The 20,633-nt window shown below is 39.1% G+C and overlaps 1 protein-coding gene across 4 annotated transcripts in view; it reads right to left on the bottom strand.

Moving 5' to 3' along the window:
• Positions 1–18,383, bottom strand: part of OTUD4 (OTU deubiquitinase 4) — a 28,192-nt gene extending 9,809 nt beyond the window's left edge. For all 4 annotated transcript variants that reach the window (XM_051790904.1, XM_051790908.1, XM_051790907.1 and 1 more), the window contains exons 1-15: positions 17,881–18,383; positions 16,224–16,307; positions 13,415–13,465; positions 12,427–12,473; positions 10,570–10,642; positions 10,011–10,092; positions 9,297–9,441; positions 7,338–7,395; positions 6,834–6,951; positions 6,536–6,600; positions 4,724–4,824; positions 3,233–3,357; positions 2,937–3,117; positions 1,639–1,804; positions 273–393 (exon numbers count right to left, since the gene is read on the bottom strand). In XM_051790904.1, coding sequence (XP_051646864.1) covers positions 273–393; positions 1,639–1,804; positions 2,937–3,117; positions 3,233–3,357; positions 4,724–4,824; positions 6,536–6,600; positions 6,834–6,951; positions 7,338–7,395; positions 9,297–9,441; positions 10,011–10,092; positions 10,570–10,642; positions 12,427–12,473; positions 13,415–13,465; positions 16,224–16,307; positions 17,881–18,033 — 1,570 coding nt within the window. In that variant the 5' untranslated portion in view covers positions 18,034–18,383. The remainder of the gene's footprint in view (positions 1–272; positions 394–1,638; positions 1,805–2,936; positions 3,118–3,232; positions 3,358–4,723; positions 4,825–6,535; positions 6,601–6,833; positions 6,952–7,337; positions 7,396–9,296; positions 9,442–10,010; positions 10,093–10,569; positions 10,643–12,426; positions 12,474–13,414; positions 13,466–16,223; positions 16,308–17,880) is intronic.
• Positions 18,384–20,633: the final 2,250 nt, after the last annotated feature.

Below are 20,633 nucleotides of genomic sequence, written 5' to 3'. Positions count from 1 at the left end.
TTTCTCTTATTCCTCTTCCCATTTACTGCAAAAATCCCAGTGAGGGGCCTGCTCTCTCAGCCTCATTGACAAAGCAGGAAAACACGTACTTTCTTCACAAAGCACACCTTTGCTACCTTGAGCCTAGCTTAGTTTGGCACTGTTATTTAGGATAATTTTCTCCTCACTGCCTAAAGAGATGCCTTATCTTGAATAAGCTCTGAGGCTGGTAACAAAACCAAGCAAATAAAAAAAAAAAAAAGGCGCCTTAATCTAAAACCATTTATTTTTACCTTTTTCCTTCTGCTCTTCCACCTCTGCTGTCCACTTGCTGTTTCTTCTTTCATTATTTGAGAACTTTTTCTGGCTTAAATTATCCATAGTCTGTGTAGCAGCCTGACAGACAGACTGATTCTAAGGAGGTTTACAAAAGCAGAAATACGGATTTATGTAAGTCAGTCCAACTCGACTTTGCCATCATCTGACACATTACTATTATGTCTTCGTGACACATATTTATGTCTGTGACAGGCGGAAAGGGGAGGGGTGAGCAGTCTTGATCAGTATCATTCAGATTCATCCACTCTCATTAGCTGCTAAATTTTGCAAAGTGTCCTTTAAAAGCATTCATGTCATTACCTCACATGACAAAAACTGTTTCGCTCAGACAATAATTCACTTTAAAAAAAAAAAAATCACATTCTCCTCCTGCAGGTGAGCAAATACAGCAAACTGTTACAGCTCAGAGGGAGAGAACAACCTCTGTCCCTTAGTTTCAGTCTTTCACCTGCTCATTCTTCCCAGCCTCGTTTTTGTTCCTGTTTGTCCTAGGATTTAAATCCAAAAAGCCCCACACATCTCTAGAACAAGTCTATGTAGAGAGCAGCTCTTCACCCACAGGACCTGCTCACTTCCCTGGATGTACTGAGACTCCAAGCCGCTCTCATTAAAAATTGCATCCATACAATAATCTCTCAAAAATCTAAAGGCTACATCCTTCCCTCAGACTCAGGGAAGTCCACTGAAGCCTGCTCAGCTCCACGACAGAAAGAGAGCAGGTCTGACAAAGCATTTGCATTACACAAGACACCAGGTAAGTTCTCACACCAATAAGTTCTCAGGCTAGAAAAAAAAGTCATAATTAAAACAGGTTTTATGTGAAACAAATAGGAAACAACCCCCTAGTCACTGATACTGTGGTGCTTGGTGCCATCTTACTCAGCTATTTCTCAGCTAAATTAAACTGTATTCCAGAGCAAGTTCTGTCCTCACCTTGAACTTTGATCCCACCATACATGAAAGAGACAACATCCAAGTAAATAAAGGGAGTGCAGAGCCTCCCAAACACAGGAGGAACACGAAGAAAAAAGCCTACAGCTGCAGCAGCTCACGTGTCTACCATGTTTACATGCTTAAAAAAGAACTGCCTGTGGGGGATGTTAATTATTCCCAGCGTAAACTACTAAGTATATTTCTTATCTTTAATACACAAAGCATTGTAGATACCCATATCCCTACGCAGAAAGTGAGTGCAAAGAAAATAACCTTAATTTTTGAATCGCGGCGTAATTCAAGCACAGCAAACCACTTGCTAATTAAAGGTTCATGGAAAATGAACTCTGGGAAATGCACTATTAATTACAATGAAAAGAAGCATACATTGCAAAGAGCAGGAAAAGCTTGTTCATCCCGCTGCTGGATCTCATAAAGGGAACGAGATTCCTCTATAGCCTGCTTCTCCCTGCGCTCCTCTGGGGACAGGCCAAAGTAGTTACAATCTCTGCTGCCAGGGCTCAGATCCTCAGCTCTCTCCCTCTCCACCTTCCTGTACAGGAAAAAAATGAAGCAGCATCACTTGGACAAAGAAATTCCCCAATATCAAACACAATTCAAGCTCAGGGTAATTATATAAGCATTGCTTATGTGATTCCACATACAGCAGATCTCTTTCTGCCAACTGCAGGTTACCCATATGCATAAAATTTAAGGAAGGGAAAGAAATTATTTTGTCCACAATTCGTTTTAATACAATTCTGAAAGGCTTTATAACAAATGGTAATTATTAGACCATAGTTAAAAACCAAATGCCTACATCAAGCCATCTAACCCATTTCTGTGCCAGCTGAGAACTGACCATCCCCCATCTGCTCCCCATGAACATACAAGAGAAAGCTGGGGAAGAAGGTTGCTGTAAATACAACAACGAAAAGTAAAATGCATTATGAATTTTCAGTTTCTGAAGCATCACTACACAAAATTAACATCACTGTTTCAGCTTTCTGAATTACTTAACTAAACTTTTTTGGATACTCAGATATTTAGGTTACAGGTGAAAGAAAAATGCCCTTAAAATGCTCCATGTGGCAGACTCCAAAGACCCCTTACTCCATTTTTTCTACAAGGAGTTAATGATACAGAAGAGTGACAGACAAGACCATGAAGTGTTTAGGTTTGTAGACAAGTACAGAAGAACCTTTTGGATAGAAAAACAGCCATCAGAAACTCTGCTACAGCAGCCCACTGAATTAAAAAATCAGTCCCAACAAATGCAGGCAAAATGCTGTTCTCATACTCCTTCAAGTGATCAGTCATAACATCAAGCCCTCCCCTATGACAGGTTCAGCACAAGCTGAGGGAAGACCTTTGCCATGCCCAAAAAGCACTACATGCAACATTACTTCAGCCCCAACCAAGAAGAAAAAAACAAAAACATCCACTTTCAAGAAAAAAAAAAATGCAACTTTGTAGACAGTGCTTCCAGGGGGAATGCTACCATGCAAGAAAAAAAAATTATTTTTCTTACGCTTGTGTGTATTCTTAAGGACTTGGAAAAGTTCATAGGAATTCAGTGCCAACATACTTCAAAAATGTATGCTGGAACCACCTGAAGCAGGCACCTGGGCTTCCAGGAGCTCAGTTAGAGGTGAAGCTAAGGAAGATGTTATCTGCAGTTTTACCTTACAGACTGGGAAGGATTCCTGCCTGGAGCTTTCTGCTCAGTTGAGGTCTGATGAGGTTGGGGTCCAGAACACAAGAACTGATGCTGCCTAGTTCCCACAGTATGCTGAAGTCGAGGAGGTAGTGCTGACTGGGGTTTTATTGACTTGCTCTGATTCTTTGGCCCTCTGCACTCTGCATCTGTGATAATGGCATCAAAAGAGATAAGACTTCTTTTAATCATTTTTTTTAAGCTCTTTGAGACAAAACAGCAGCCAAAGAAGATCTTGCCACACAAAGCCAGGTACAGTCCTACCGGGCTGAGCGTTCTGCCCCCACGTTGGGAAAAACTTCTTTATCTTCTTCCCTGGCACAGTGTTCCAGCCCTCCATAGGAGAGGTCTGTGGAAGAGGTTTAAGGCTCTTCAGTGAGACAGCATGCCTACAAACCAGGGAATTATGGAGAGAAAAACATGTTCAAGACAAGACCTGGGCTTGCATAAGTAATACCACATGTTTCCTAAGACTCATAGATCATGCCATTTTGGAGAACATTGCATTCAAAGTCCTTTGCCTTTATCATTACACTCAAGCAATGTATAGAAGAGCAAACTGTCTTCTTTTTCTTTTTTTTTTTACATAAAACTAGTAAGTTGGCACAAGCTTATCTAGTAAAGAATTATCAGCCATTTGTAATGTGCATATTATAATGCCTTCAGGGCAGCCAGAAAAGGAGAAGCAATACACCAGATAAATTTATTACAAACACTGCAATAGATGCCAAGATTGAAAAACGTTGTATGGGTGGTGTATATCCCAGAGCAAATCCTGCATTTTCAACTGAGGATGCTGTAGGATGCCCAAGAAACTCTTTACATTATTTCTATTTTTTATCTATATATATATTTAAAATATATGTTATTTATTTACATTACTTATATATTATTTATATATTCACATTACTTATATATTGTTTATATATATATATTTATATATTCAAATCAGGTTAAATTTCAATTTAAAAAGGGTTCAAACTGTAAGACAATCTTCAGATCTCACTACACTTATTTTCTTTTTATTTATGAAGAAGTTCAGATGAGATTAATTAGCACCTTTCTCTTTCCCCCGACTGAAAAACTTTCCTCTTCCCAAACTACACTCCATTGTGGGTTTTTTTCCCCCTAGAAGTCACAGAACTTGCAGCAGAGCTCCAGGTACCTCAAACTGCCCTCCACCCAACCCAAAAAATACCCCAACAAACAAAACTCCCCCACCCCACACAACCATAACCATCAAATCTGCAACCTCCAACAGCAACTTTAAACACTTAATTTGTTCCCAGGCAAGGCAAAGATCACACTGATCTAAACAGCAACTTGGCACTCTGTATGAAATCAGGCAGAGCTACTCAACCAACAGAGAAACTCAGTGCTTTGATGAGCCTTCTAACATGAAAATTATCAGATGCTAGATTTGTGACAAGTTAAAGTACAACAAACAACATTTTATTAGCCTAGTGTCAATCTGCTTAGGATGGAATCTTGTGCAAAAATCCCAAAATTAAAATACTACTAACATAGTTACTGTTCTACTCTGCAAGTAATACTCAGACTACTTAGCGCTACAGAAAGAATTTTAAAGTGATAATCAATTTTTCCCCTTCTTCATTTAATATGCTGTTTTCTTAACCATTTTGTGATGGTACTGCTTTAAGAAAAGCAGCAGATACAAAGGCTGAGGTTAACTCTGAACTGAAGTAATGCTTTGTTTAGTTTGGTGGTCTGTCTCAAAAGAGACTAAGCACTTACTTTGCTCCAAGCTCTTCTACAAACACAACAACTGGTCCACTCTCTGAATGAACTTCTTGAATGTGGGCATTATAAAATTTCCCATTATGCTCTAAGCGCACCTATAAGGACAAAGAGTGAAAAAACAAAGGTGCTTTAGCTCCAAAGATGACAATAAGAGCAGGTAGCTCTTTAAAATATCAACAGTGTTAGAAATAGAACTTTTCCTCCTGGCAACAGTAGACCTGAGAAAAAACAGAATTCAGTAAATGTATCAAAAGCAAATCTTCAATCCCTATCACTTCTTCAAAAAGAAATAAAAATACTATTAAAACTAACACACACACACAAATAAGTAAACAACCCACAAACAAACAGAAAGCTTGCTGGGGAACACTACTCAATGAAATATGTTTTCCAAAACCATATGAGAAAGTTAAAAGTAATCAGTGCATCAAGGCTTTTCAGCTTTACTGAAAACACTTTCTCTTAGAATAAAAGTCAAAGCTTTCCCCTGTTGAAATCCACTTCAGTGAAATTTAGTTTAATTATGGACATAATGAACATCAATTACTTCTGAAGTTATTCTTCAGAAGGTTTTTTAAAAACAACCAAAAAAAGTTTATTAGATGTGATCATGGTGTTACTTGACTGTCACTGTGTTCTTAAAAATCTTCTGTTAAATATAAAATAAATTTCTTAATATTCTGCTGCAGTATTTGGCTTTCCAGTTGTATTAACTTGGTCAACTCTACTTTTCACTATTTAATTCATCTTTTTTTCCAGTGTTTTATCCCATATATTTTCTGTCTTGCCACACAGATTTAAGATTTGACAGAGAGAGTATGTTAATTACCAGAGTTTTTTTCCTATCTGTACCATTCAGTAAATACTACACAAGACAACTGCCTTAGGGAGTTAAAAATTTTAAGCCTGTACTACTAAGCAATAAATAATCAACTCAGCATTAGATTGGTTTTTTTCTTTGGAGGGGGGGAAGGGGGAAGTTGGGAGCTTGTGGTTTTGTGGGTTATGTTGTGGTTGAGGGTTTTTTCAAGTTTAGAGATGTCTTTTCCCTGCAATTTAGCCACTACGGTTAATTCCATTACACAAATAAGAAAGTACAAACTGGAAGAGCCCCCATACTGCATGATTAGCCAAACTGAACATTTTCTCATCAATATTAATGATTTTAATAGATGGTCAAATGTCCTAGAAAGAACCATGGCTTAGCCAAGTACCAGTTTAATCAACCCACCTAAGGAGATTAATCTTAAATGTGAGTACTATAGAATTTAATGGCAAACCTTACCTTTTCTTAAGCAGGAACACATACTACTAACTTTAACAGAATTTAAAGAACAATTGTGTAACACACTGGGAACACTTTAAGAGGAAGGCTCGCTCAAAACTTCAGGATCTGCAGGAACTAAAATGTGCTTTACTCCACTACTTGAAAGTACTGATATTTTATCAAAGCCAATTTACAAACAGTAATCATTATCTCTGGTTCAAACATCAACACATGGAACTACAATTCCATGCTTAACATTGGGGTCCACAGTCATCTCATTAAAAAAAAAGTCCCCTGACTTTTTAATGGAGTAAAATGGCACTGATCAGTTGTTCTGTTTAATGCCTTTTCTGTATGTGTGCTGGAAGTCATGAACACCACCAACAATTAAACAAGAAGTATATCCTTGCTTGAAGACATAAGCAAAGAATACTCAGAAAGTAGCAATTATATATATCAAAATAGTTAACAAAGAGGGTAAGTGGGCATCTTGAGCAAAATGGCAATGTGTCTGTGAACTCTAATTCAGTATTACTCACTTTACATTTATCTCCCACGGAGTATTGCATGCCAGCAGCAATAGAGAAATCTTGTTTTTGCTGATCTGTAAAGACATAAGCAGTAATATACTGTTAGTTTAAATACACCAAAAGTGTTACTTTCTTGATGCAGTTAAAATGCAAACCAGCTGTTCAGGCCCTAAATCTGCCCACTGACCAGCATGAGGAAGACCACTGCCTAAACCCAAACTGCCATCTGCATCACTGCTCTTCAAGAGGGCTTCATTTCACACATCAGCCTGCCAAAGCTGCATATTTTAAGTATTCAGTTACTTACCCAATTTGGATTGGAGCCAAACATCATATTCAATGTTTCTGTAAACCAATGGATCGAGTGATTTAAGAACCTTTTTAGGTACGACCAACAAGGCAGGATTCCCATTGTTCTCCAGGTGCTGTATGAAACAGAACAAAGTGCTAAGTGGTCAAATGCATAAAGATGTCCAGTTTTCTATTTATCAATCACAGTGCTCAAGCTTTAAACTGAAATATTAAGAAGCTGAGAATACATAAAGCATAAAGAGCTTTGAAAAAAAATTAAGTAGTGTTTTTTTAACCGTACCAGAACAAAACTAAGAACTAAGCAGCTTTAAAAAGGACACTATCCACCTTTGAGCACATCAAAAGTAAACATTACTTTTCAAAGAAATATGTAGTTTTTAAGATATTACATGTTAGGAGAACTAGAAACCCAAGATTCTCTCATGAACTAAGTTGAATACTAAGAAATATAGCAGAGTACAATTTATTAGAAAGAAAATAAATCTCAACAGATAAATACCTTGTTGCCAGAAAGAGATTTCATTCCATTCATATCAGTAACTGTTGTAGCTTTACTTCTGCAATAGGACAGTAGCAAGTTATGTTTTTATAATGTTTTTATAATGAGTTATTAGTACTATAAGACCTGGAAATCAGGTAAGACACATCTAAGGAAGTGGATAAAAATACTGAAACTACCATCATCTACATGTTTTCTCCACAATAAGCATACCACAGAACATCTTCATCTCTAAGAGTGAAAAAGCTGTCTACATTTTTAAACTTTATATGATATAGAAATAAGGTTTTTGGTTTTAAGTACGAGTTTTAGGAAGTCTATCTTACATGCAGTGACTTCTTTGTCACTTTGAAAAAAAAAAGGGGGGGGAGGAAGCGAAGGGAGACAAAAAAATCCTCTTAAAATCTTTGGAAAATATAGCAAAAGCAGACAAAGAAACCCCTCAAACCAAAAACCACTCTGTTAGTTAATTTGCATCAGGCACTCTAATTTACTCTTATTTTCTACACCTGACATCACTGGAAAAATACTTTCCACAAAGAGAAAGTCCAAGTATTTTTCCCTACAACAGCTGTAGGCAACTCTAAACATTAACTTCTCCCAAAACTATTACATTTAATAACAACATAACTGAAAAGTTTATATTAATAAAATAATAAAAATCTTCTGGAAAACTAGTTAATGAAACAAGCTGAAGTCAACTTTAGGCCAAGCAAAAAATTTAGGACTTCATAAACACAGTGAAGTGTTTGCAATTTGTGTTAACCAGGTCAAGAGTCACACACACACACACCCCCACACACCTCTTGCATTGTAAGACATACGGTTTAAATCAAGAATATTGAGTTCCATAGCCCCAAGTGAGTATATGACCTTATTTCCAAAGGTGCTGTGGAGGTTAGCAGTGTATTTTCTTAGGAATCCCAAAGATACAGGGTAAGGCCACTGCATTTGAAGCCCAGGAAAGCTTCAAGAACAGAAAGGAATAAAGGTTTCCGCTCTCTGACATTTAACTATAATAATTGTTCCCTGAGGCAGAAATACTTTGTATTTTAATTGGCAACGTTCCCTAGTTGGGTTTTTTTTTCCAAACATGAAGAGAAGCTAATCCCTTTCCCACAACTTGGTTTTCTTTCTGTGATGATTTCCATTATCTTCCCTTCTGTTGTTTTCAACCTGAGGAAGAAACCAACAGCTCTCAACAGCTCAAAGAACTACTTCTGCCACATGCCAACACAGCAGAGCCCCCAAAAAGGACTGTAATGACATTGAGCAGGAAGAGGGAACATGATCCACTAATACAGCCTAATCTCCACATTTCATACAAGCCAGGGTTAAGAATCATATTAAACAAAAGAAAAACTGCCAATATGTAAGTGCAAAAATGGCACTGTGCAAGAAGAATCAGGTCAAAATCCCAAAGCTAGGCAGAACACCCAGGTCCAGCAAAAAGAATTACAAACCCACTTCATAAAGATCAAGGACAGAATGGAGCAAGCTACATCTGTATTTCTCCATTAGCTTCCTCTCAAGCAGGCATTTCAGCCCCCAGATGTGGAAGCAACTCAAGCTGGATTAGATTCCTGTGACTCTACTCAGTTGCAAGAGCGAGCCAAGTAATTTTCATGGAGTTTACCATGCCAGACTGGCACACTGACAGCTCTCCCAGGGGATTCTGCTACTTTAAACAGGAAGAGGGACATGTTGCAATGACTATATTCCATTATGTAAAAGGACTCAAAGCTAGACTGCAGGAAAAACAGAGGAGCCAGAAGCCTGTCCTTTGGTAAAGTGAAGATTACACGCTGCATTCTTTCACACTTCTAACTCTACCTCTCTGTGCTTCTTTTTTTGGTCATTTGTAAATGACTAGATTCTACTACCCACCAGAAATTCAGAAAACTCATTTAACATGTCTTGTTCACAGGCATCTTGTGTTAACTTTTAAATCCCATTTACCTGTAGGTGTCATCTTCTGAATCCGAAGCAGATACTTCACTGCTACCATTACTTTCCCCTGTCCCTCCAACAGCACTAAGCTCTGCTATGTTTTTCTTTATATCCACATCAAATACTTTCTCATAAAGCAACTCATACAGCAGAGCTGGGGAAGAGGAGGAAAAAGTGGGAGAGCAAAATCAGTTACCAGGGAAATCACACTTTATACCACCATTACAGATGCATTTCAAAACCCTTTAATCAAAAAAATCAAGCATTTCTGCAGTCTAGTAAAGCAAACAATAATCCACAGTTATTTTTTGCACATGCAAACCCCATAATTCCTGTGACAAGTTACATGTCCAAGGATAATTTTAACACAAACAATTGGTTTGTTAACATGAATGAAATCACAATTACAACCAGAATGCTGACCAAAGACAATTCAAGGCACTATTAATCAGCACACCAACATTTTCTGTTGACATTAGACCACCCAGATTCAAAGAGGCAGATAAATCTTCTCTTCTTGGTATATAATCTGCCTTATCAAGAATCAGGACACAGCAAGAATTCAAGATCTCACAGAATCATACAGTCATTGACAATTCAAATTGAAAACTAAGCTTCTAAGGAATGACTATAATAAACTTTCATACTTTTCCCCAAATCTAACAGTGATAACTTAAGATTTTTGGTAAAAATATGCTTTTAACTAACCAACATAATACTTACACTGGCACAGTGCAGCTTTTTCTGAATACTCTATGGGATAAACAATATCATAGTGGTTTCCATTTGAGAAGCACAGCAATACCTATTAAAAAACCCACAGAGACATTTCAGGCTTTGCATCTCACTTGAGTTTTCATAAGCACTACCTTTTAAATTCAATTTAAGGTACCCATGTGCTTTGTTATCTCTCAGGATCTCAATGTATCGATAAAACAATCAAAGTGTTTCATGGATGTCCTTTAAACCAAACAGAATTTAAACAGAAGTCAAAAAGAATTTAAGACAGTGGTAGGTAGTGGTTGTGAGTTAGCACCTGAAAATTGATTTTTACAGAATTTTAGATTAATAGGAAGATATGCCCAAAATATATACCATCTATTTAAAAAGAAGTACTGCATGTATTAACAGAATAGCTGCCTTAAATATGTACAAAATAAGTTGCTGAAATTAAATTCTCAGAACATTTCATTGTGTTGAATAATAAATCTCATGTGCAACTCCTTTTTGTTTATAAAGTAGTCTTAATTCAGCCTTTCACAATTGCCTTTTTTTTTTTTACCTTATCAGAAAAGCCATTTTCTGTTACACGTGAAGGAGAAGCATTTGGTTCCTGGTATATTATGAAATCTTTTCTGGGGAAAAAAAAGAAGTAGCAGTTAAGAATTCATTTTAAAAATAGTATCAATAAAAATTTGAGTATTCAAGTCAAATTCAACAACCACAGAAAACACCTAGTGATTTCTCTGCTATAATCAATCTCTGTCATGCTCTTACACTTAATTATTTTCTCTCTCTCCCTTTTTTCCATAATCGTCCCTCTGAATTCTTTGCTTAGCAACCTATCACTTCCTTCAGCTTCTTCCTTACTCACACAGCCAAAAGTGTCATCAGTCTTGCAAAATGATGGAGTATATTCACAGTTGTTGGATTAAAAAAAGAGACTTCTTACAACTCAGAAAAGACAATTCTGAGAGAAAAGAATTTCATAGCTCAGGGAGGTAAGAAAAATTTACTGGATAACCAAATCATACCTGTGACAGGTTTGAAGAGTGAAAGTGAAATCAAACCTATTCATACTGAATTTCTATCTATGCCTGAGAAGTCTGAAATTCTCTTACTTATCCACTTGGAACAGAACAGGAAATTCTTCCTTCCACTTCCCTTCAGTCTGCCAGTATGGAAGAAGGGAAGTAACTCTTCCCCCCTACCTCCACCACCATTCCTACTTTCACTGAGACTCCAAATTGCCTTTTTAATGGAAGCCTGTCTTCCCAAAACAATCATGGCAGTAACTATTCTTGAGTGTTCACCTCTGCAGTGAACATATACTTCCATCTACACCACAAAACTTTCCTGGATGCTTCCAATGAAAATTAAAAAAAAAAAAAACAAACCACTATTATCAACCAGGCTTTGCCTCTGTATTCATTTATCAGCTGTGGCCTGGATACCAATGTGCATGACTTCAAAATAAACTGCTTCTATTTATGAGAACATATTTCTCATGGCCAGAAATTCAACAGAACACGACCATCGACTCTGATATAATTAAGCATGCAATTGTGTTGACTTAAATTGAGATACATCCCTCTACACCGTGGCTCAGTCTAACCATCAGACCTCCTCACTAAGCCTCTTGAGCCAAACTTTGTTCTGATTTTCAGTCCAGTCCTCCCCCACCCCTGCAGCACATGCAGCTCTGTCCCATTGGTCTCATAAAATGCAATGAATTGCATGCAACTTCCCACACTTAGCAGTCACACAAGTACCCAAAAGCAATACTTAACTAATTTGATTGACTCTTTCCTCTTATCAGCTGTCTCATCAAAAGACAAAGCCATTAATTTACAGTGAACATTTTGAAATACTGAATTTTTAACAGATCTACCAACAGCAGAAGGCAAAGATGCTGTACATTCCTCAGGCCCTTGCACAGAAATTAGAGACCAGTTATAAATATTCAGCATATTGTTTCTCACTACTTTGTGAAGAAAGATAACTCTTAAAAGATATAAGATTACATTCAATAAAAACAAAACAATAAAACTCTTTAGCACCAAGAGGAGTGTTTATCTATGCAAAAATAGCAAAACTTTTCTTAACCACTGGTCAAACTATGGCCCCTGACCAATCCTTACTTAATTAACAAACTACAAACTGCACGACTCTACCCACAACTGGTTGTGCAGGTGAGATGCATGACATTGTCACAAACCTGTACTCACATCCCTGATCAAATGTTATTTTCAAAGCTCACTTTTCTATTTTTCCTTAATCCCTTGACAGCTTCAATTTTCAAAGCATATTTGTTATTTTCTGGAGAACCACAGTATAACACAATTCTACCTTTGCTATTCCAACTGATTCACTAACAAAACAACTGATCTCAGTAAAACATATTTAAAGGTTTCCTTACTTGTACATAAGAGAAAGGGCACTTATTTCTACTTGTCCAACCCATTCCTGTGTTGAAAACAAAAGAAAACAAAGTTCAAACGAGCACACAATTATTATACCTCCTCATGCTCAGATCAAGAGATGCAAGAAATCATTGTTCAAAATAAATATATGAACACTTAGTTCAGCCAAGATACTTCGATTGTAAGTGGTTTTTTGCAATAACAATAACTATTCCAGTAAGTTGGTTAAGGGGTACAAGCTAGAGGAACTTTTCCCCAAACTAGCAATGGAACTGGATACCACAAAGAACTAAAAACAATCACACAAATGCAGATTTACCATTAAACGGTGCAGTTCTGAAAGGTGATAATAGTATTAGGGGTTTCTTTCTTTTGTTAAACAACTAGCAGTCTAGCTTTTAAAAAAATGATTTGTCAAGTGCTTTTGAAAAAAAAATGTTATTCTCTACCTCCAAAACTGTCAGGTTTTGCTGGCCTTTAGCTACAGATGAACTGGAAAAATGAACTTTGAAGCTAAATTCTCAGGCCTTACTCAAATTGTCAACTCCCTAATAAAAATACTGAAATCAAATTGGGGGGAAATAAGAATAAAAATTATTATAATAATTTATCTTCAAATCAGTATCTTCTTCAGAAGCCACTGTTCATAATCTCCCTTACGTGAGTAACTGTCTTTGTATCACCTAAACTCTCAGACCTTTATTCCAGGGATCTTGAAAAAAAAAGTTAGTCATGCTGTTTCTTGGCATTTGCAGAGGCTAAAAACATTTGGATATGATTTTGAGCGAGAGATTTAAAACAAGACATGAAAAAAATATTCCACAAATCATTTTACAGTAGAGTGCACACATAAAAGTATAAATTCATGTAATTCGAAGACCTCTAAAGCTCAATCAAAAATACTTTTGAGGGAAAAAAAAATTCCAATTACCTGTCAACATCAATAAAAGTACTGCTTTCTATTACAAATCGAGTTTAACGTACCTGTGGATTTTCCAAATTTTTTAAATACTCTTCAAATGGCCCCTCTATGAACTGTATTAAAAAGAAAAGCAGCAGTAATTAGTTATTTTGATTAGCACAGCATATGGAATCCCCAGTCTATGCCCTAGACTTTACCAATGGGAATGTACCATTGGAAATGAAAGGCTACCCTGCCCTCAAAAAGCTTACAATCTACGTATCAAATGATGTAGAGATGAAGGAATAAAAGGTGAAACATGTAGGTCTGCATCGCAGAAAATAACCACATAAGCAGCTTTTGAAGTCATCACGCAAGCCAAAAAAAAAAAAAAAAACAAACAAAAAGCCCCAAAAAGAAATTCAGCAGCCAAATGGGAAATCTGAAAGAAAGCAAAGATGCTGTCAAGTAGATGTTTAGGGGCAATTCATCCCAGGCATGCAGAGCATCACTAGAGAGAACATGTGTGGGCGTATTCAAGTATCTTGTTAAAAGAAGCAGGCAGCAATGGACAATCAGGAATGAGTCACATTCCTGTAGTATGAAAGCAGTGATAAAATACAGTATAGCAAGTTTTTTCAAGAACAGAGAAAGATGCTGCAGTAATTAAGACATGTCAACTTCAAACTGTTTCAGCCATCCTGGCCACAGAGAGGCTGGATTTAAAATTTTCTATTTAGTCACAATCTGCTTGATTTAGTTAAAACAAAGATCCACAGAGGTCCAAAGAAAGACACAAATCTCTTCACAAACTTAAGCTACAAGATAATAACGAGAACTGAGTGGAGTAGTGAGATTAAAAGTTCTGCTTTAGCCATTTTGAACCTCATTTTGGACCGTGTTGCTCATGAGAAGAATCAAAAAGTCTGGCCCAAACTTTTAATTTAGATGGAAGCAATCAGGTGTGAAGCTAAAAAGGTGGATCAGTAAAACATGATCATAGTCAGCACTTGCTTTTTGTGTCAAAACTAAATGATGTAAAGATGAAGTATCGAGGAAGAAAGGAAGGGCACCAGAAAGTTCTCACGAGAAACTTAAGAGTTAAATAATAAATGTAAGTCAGCAGCAATTAAAGGAAACACTTCAAGAAAGGATGAGAAAGAAAATGAAGAGGGCAGTTACACACCTGAAACTGTGGTTATAGCAGTATCAGTGGAAGAAAAGAGACACACATTCAAGCTGAAATGGTTACAACAGACAGAGAGAAGAGCAAATAATCGAACTAAGAGATTAGGAAAAGAGGCGTTTGTTGGTTTTAGGCTGTTTGGGCGCTTGGGTTTTTTTTTTTAAGAGAGATAAGATAACAATGCTGTATTCCAGATGGAAAACACAAAGTATAGTAAGAAACACTGGCAGCAAAAGAGATCAGCAGAGCTCAAGTGAGGTACCCGAGGGAGGAAGGAGAACAGATATGGAACACCTCAACCTTCCACATGAAACATCTATTCTAAAAAAATTACATGAAACATTGGAAAAGGAGACTTTTCAGAAGGACTGCAGAGGTGGACAGAGGAGAGGTCGTACCACTTGGATCAAGTCTGAGGAAAGAAAGAACAGTGAGAGCAGAAGTTTGAGGAGAGAGGCCAAGACAGTAAAACCAGCTAAGGCTGACAAAGCAGTCATTTGGATGAGAGGATGCCAGAACTGGGGATGGGAAACAAGGTCCACTTAAGCATCAAGAAGGGCATGGTATTTCAAAACACTACACAATGCAACAAGAGAAAAGTAGCAGAGAAGCAGATATTGGAGTGAGCAGGGTAATTCTGGAAAGAAAGGGATTAAAAAGTCAGCAGTGAAAAAAAATAAAATAAATAAAAGAGCAAGAAAGTTGGTTAAGTCCTGAGATGGACCGGAAACAAGCCAACAGCCCTGGCAAATGGAAAGAGTCAAGTCACAGCTGCATTGTCCCAGAGAGATTCACTCTAATGTCACTAATTCCTGAAAATTTCCACTTTTATGTGATCAGTCATATTTGACTATAGAAATTATAGCACAGACACACACTCTTATTCCAGCTTTCCATCTCTTCCCTATGCCAACGTGCATCTAAAACCATCTTTTTATTTTGGGTCTGGGTAAATTTGGAACAGAAACAGAGAGCTGAGTAATAATCCTCTTGTAACAAATCCTTACACGTACTCTTGTTTTGGCTATCCTGGAAATTAGATAAATGGCATATATACCAGAACCCACACAAACACAAAAAGGAGCACCGTTATTTATTACTGCTCTTTTAAAAGAAAGAAAAAAAAAGAATATTTTAATGTTAACACTGATGACAGTCACCAAATACAGATCAATATCAAAATATTTTACATCTATGATTGATGAAAAACTTCCTTACAGATGTTTAGGAAAAAAAACAAACCTATAGTACCAATGCATAACAAACTGCAGACCCTGAAACAAATTACACTAATCTCATCAGTTAAATCCCTTTTATATTGTAAAAGCAATTAATTACCACAATAAGAACATTTTATGACATTTATTAAAATAAGTATTATACTTTAATAATCTATAGTGAAGCCACCAAAATCTGGATTTTATTTAAGTTTAAGTAAATTTGCTCTTCTTTTTTAATGAGCCTTAAAACCATCTCCCACCCCACATCAGTCCAGTCCAAGGAGCACACGGGTCTTTCTCCAGGCTTATGAAAATGAGTTACTACCCCACATGTGCCAATTAATTTAAAGAGCACTCACTTTAAAAAGCACCAACTGGTATTTAGCTATGATGAACACCGTCACAAACAGCAGAATAAAAAAGTGCAAGGAAAAAAGTAACTTTTTTTTTTTTTAGAGTGCTCACAAAGAAAACAAGAACACTCACCGCTTCAAATTTCTCCCTATTTTTCCGAAGATAGTCAACACAAGCCATCCTAACATCAATATGCCGAGACTGAGAGTGTAACACCTACAAAGGGAGAAAGAGAAGAAAGTGACACTGGATCTTAGGAGTTTTGATGACAGGTCACAAATAATTAATGACTGTTGTCTAAATACAGGCTTGGAAATACTCTAGTTTTATTTTTAAGAATATTTAACATGCGTACTCATCAGTAACATCATCTTGATGTGAGTGAAACCTCAATTAATTAATCAAAAATTCAGTAACTGCAGAATTCACAGATTTTCTAAATTCAGACGTTCAATTTTATGAGGGTTTACTAAGCAAAGTGACTAGCATTTATTGTTAATCTTTAACTGACTGCTTGGCAAAGGACTTCAGTTAATCAAAGAAATAAATTACAGCAGGAGTGGATGAGGAAACCAACTATCAACATGCACTCATTCAAATGAAATCCAACCAAATCTCACAGAGTGCAGGTTTACTTTCTCCTGACTTGTAAGAGGCCTGTTGCCCAAACACTCTTTTGAAAGCCAGAAATTCAGATCCCTATATCACACCTGCATTCTACCTCCTGTTCAAATCTGTACTGAAAGACTATTACTTTTGTCCCAGGTTCCAAGTTCTCTCTAATATGACTTTGTCTGCACCTTCACTACAAATGTAGGGAACTTCCAGACAATTTAGGTTGCAGTATCTCTTGCAATCTTTACACACTACCCTCAATATAAAACACTTCCAAATTCAGTTCAGGCTTTCTGAATGACGAGTAATGAGATTAGACCAAATTCATGCATAAACACTTATTAACTCTGAATTAAAGACCTTCCCTTCTTACAGGTCATTTCCAACCTAAGTGATTCTATAATAAAATAAGAATGGGATGTTAAAAATTTAATAGTTGGAGTTCTCTCACACTCTATCAACACTGGATTGTGAGAGAAACCTTCTGTGTATTAAAAACATCAGAATATCAATATATATTCACCGATTATTCCCTTGAAATAAAAAAACCCACTCAATTCCAAGTGCTTGCTTCCCTAAACTGACCAATTTAGTGGGGAAAGGAATTTAAAAAAAAAAAAAGTGAACTGTGTATAATTAGCACAGGAATCGGGGCTCCCACAATCAGAAGCACCAGAGCTCCCACTGCTGTCTGCTTGTACTTAAGACAAGATGACGCTGTCACTTTTTTTCCTTTAACACCAACACTGAAATGGGGGAGGGGAATTCAACAGGAAGAACAGAAAACAAATTACTCGCTTTCTCTAATTTTATAGCAAACTAATTAACAAAACTATGAACGGGGCTTTTCAGGTCTTTCCCACTGAATTCCGTTTCCTAGACAGTCTCATCCGAAGTAGCTGTACTCCAGTGTTGAATTCTTGCACTGAAAAAAGCTCCGAGGAGGCGGTGGAAGGTCAAAACAGGTAAGGATTTCTCAGTGAGAGGAGGCGGCTGTACATGCAGAACTTTTCTCACCTCGCAGGACGGAAATTACTTTAATAGTCCTGTTTTTCACTGGCACATGACCGTGTAACCTTAACCTACACCTGTCTGCGTTTTAACACTAACCACCACCCACTAATGAGATCCACTTCCCACGCCAGGAAGGAGCTTTGTTTACGCAAGGAGTTACCTGCTCGGCCACAGCCCTGAAGAGGCAGGATCCGTCCTTGGCCACCTTCTTCCTGTACAAGCCCTGAGATCGCAGGTAGCGGTCCATGGAGGCGTCCCCGGGGGCGTCCCCCCCGCCGCTGCCGGGATGGCTCTGCTCCCCGCCCGCATCCATGTTCGCCCCGGAGAATGGCCGCTCCTCTCCTAGTCCCACATGGCCGGGCGGACCCGCGGGGCAGCTCCAGGGCCGGGCACAGGTGCGGCGGCGGGTGTGGGGGGCAGCGCCGGCCCCCCGGCCCCCGAGGGAGCAGCGGGAGCAGGGGCGGGAGCAGCAGGAAGAGCGGCAGCCGGTCTCACGCTGTCCACTCGCATGTGGGAACCGCGGCGAGAAGCGGCAAACTTTCGCTGCGCAGCCCGGACTCCCGGCTCCGTCACTCCCGCGGCTTCCCGGCGGCCCCGGAGAAGCGGGCGGCGGCTCCCGGGAGCGGCTCCGAAGGGTCCCGGTCCTGCGGGCGGGCGCGTCCCGAGCCCCGAGCGCGCAGCCGGCCTGCGGGCGGAAAACAAAAGGGAAAGGAAGGACACGTGCGGCCCGCCGGGAGGGGAGGGGAGGAGAGGGGAGGGCACAAACAGGAGCGTAACCTGGCGCTTATTTTCACTTTCAGCCCGGGCGCTTCTGGGAGCGGTAGTCCCGGAGGAGGGAGCGGCGGGAGCGGGACACAGCGCCGGGGCCGAGCTGTCAGCCCTGCTCCCGGCCAGGCCCGTCCCATTGCTTTTTAGTTTTATAGCCAACACCGGGCTGATGGCTGAAACGCCCGACGCTGAGCTGGCAATGCGAACGCGCAGCCCAGAAAGCCAAAAGAATCCTGGGCTGCATCCAAAGCAGTCTGGGCAGCAGGGAGAGGGAGGTTAATTCTCCCCATCTATTCCACTCTGGCGAGACCCCACCTGGAGTGCTGCATCCAGCTCTGGGGCCCCCCGCATAAGAAGGACATGGCACTGTTGGAGCAAGTCCAGAGGAGGCCACGAAGTTGATAAGAGGACTGGGGCACCTCCCCTCTGAAAACAGGCTGAGAAAGCTGGGACTGTTCAGGCTAGAGAAGGGAAGGTTGAGTGCAGACCTTATAACAAGCTTCCAGTATCTGAAGAGGGCCTATAGGGAAGCCAGAGAGGGACTCTTCATCAGGAACTGTAGTAATAGGACAAGGGGAATGGGTTCAAGCTCAAAGAGGGGAAATTTAGGTTAGATATGAGGAAGAAATGCTTTATTTTGAGGATGGTGAGACACTGGAACAGGTTGTCCAAAGAACCTGTGAATGCCCCAACCCTGGCAGTGTTCAAAGCCAGGTTAGATAAGGCCTTGAGCAACCTGGTCTAGTGGGAGGTGTCTCTGCCCATGGCAGGGGTGTTGGGACTAGATGATCTTTAAGGTCCATTCCAACCACTCAACATTCTATGATTCCATGTCTGAAACATAATCCACAGTATGTGGGGTTTGTGGGTTTCGCTAGGTTTGTTTTGGCTTGGGGTTGTTTCCCCCCCCCCTCAGCAGATGGCATTGTAAGAATATTTTTTAACTCCATCCACTTGCAGGAAAGAAGATGGAAATAAAACAGAGATGGTAAAAGAAGGCTTAATTAAAAATGGATTTAAAGAAGCCACAGTCATTTAATACTTCTAATGTACTACTTTTCTTGTATGCCACTCTTAGTTGTAAGAAGCCACAAACATTTTTATTGCAATTGCATGATCAAATTTTGCTTGGCATTGTAAACAGGCTTTAGAAGGTTTTGATGCACAAAATGTGACATGAAAGGATGCTCTCCAAACTTGTAAGGCTTTTTTTTACTGTGGCTGTGCAACATACCTGGGAGGGAGAGCTACAGAGCTCTAAGAAGCACTAGCAATAAATAAGATGCTATGAATTACTTCTTAGCTTAAATGAGCAAAGTTAGATGCAGAAAAGAGTGGCAAAGACAGGAAGAACAAACCCCCTGATTTTTACTTTCAGCTGACAATAATAAGACCAGGGAGGGCAGTGATTTGAGCCAAGATCTGCTTATTCAATCAGTTACTATTATACACAGAAGTTACAAGCCAGGCTGAGTCTAGTGATCTACCAGCTCTTTTTCTAACAGAAGCTCAGGTTTGCCAGAAAGGAATTGAAAATGAATGCAAATTCCAGGATGTCCTAGTTAGGACAGCTGAGATCAGTTCATCATGGTGGGTGTAACCCAAAACTGTATTCTATAGCCTTCCATGTCATTTCCCAGAAACTAGACTATTGTTGTCAATAGACTATTCGCACCCTCTACCCATAGAGCCTGACTCCTCAGGCTATAAACTAGGTGTTAAGAGGCCTGTGAGATAGAAGGATGTTTCTGTCCTCACACCCTTTGTGAACTCCCCGCCCTGAGGAGAGTACCAAGCATTCCTGCCTGAACTGGAGGATATATAATCTTGGAGTTTTGGAACATTTTTCAACCCACTCGTGGGATCCAGAGGACGGCTGCATCTCATCGCTCTCAACCAGACTTAGACCACCACTGGACTGCGATCACCAGTTCTGGCCAGACTGCAGCAGCTCTCCCACCAGCAGGTTCTTCCCCTCTCCCTTTACTTTGGACTCAAACAGGGCCCAAGGAACACCACTTTGTTCAGGCCCCAGGGCACTGGGTTATACATTTGGGTTTTTGTGGGTTGAGACCAATTGTTTGTTTGTATTATTGTACTTACTGTATTATTTTAATAAATTGTTATTCTGACTTATAATCTCTC

Source organism: Manacus candei, unplaced genomic scaffold (assembly GCF_025592945.1).
Source record: "Manacus candei isolate 608988 ecotype Guabito, Panama unplaced genomic scaffold, ASM2559294v1 h1tg000028l, whole genome shotgun sequence".
NCBI lineage: Eukaryota > Metazoa > Chordata > Aves > Passeriformes > Pipridae > Manacus > Manacus candei.
The sequence above is the reverse complement of the archived record's forward strand: the minus strand, read 5'-3'. Positions and strand labels throughout refer to the sequence as shown.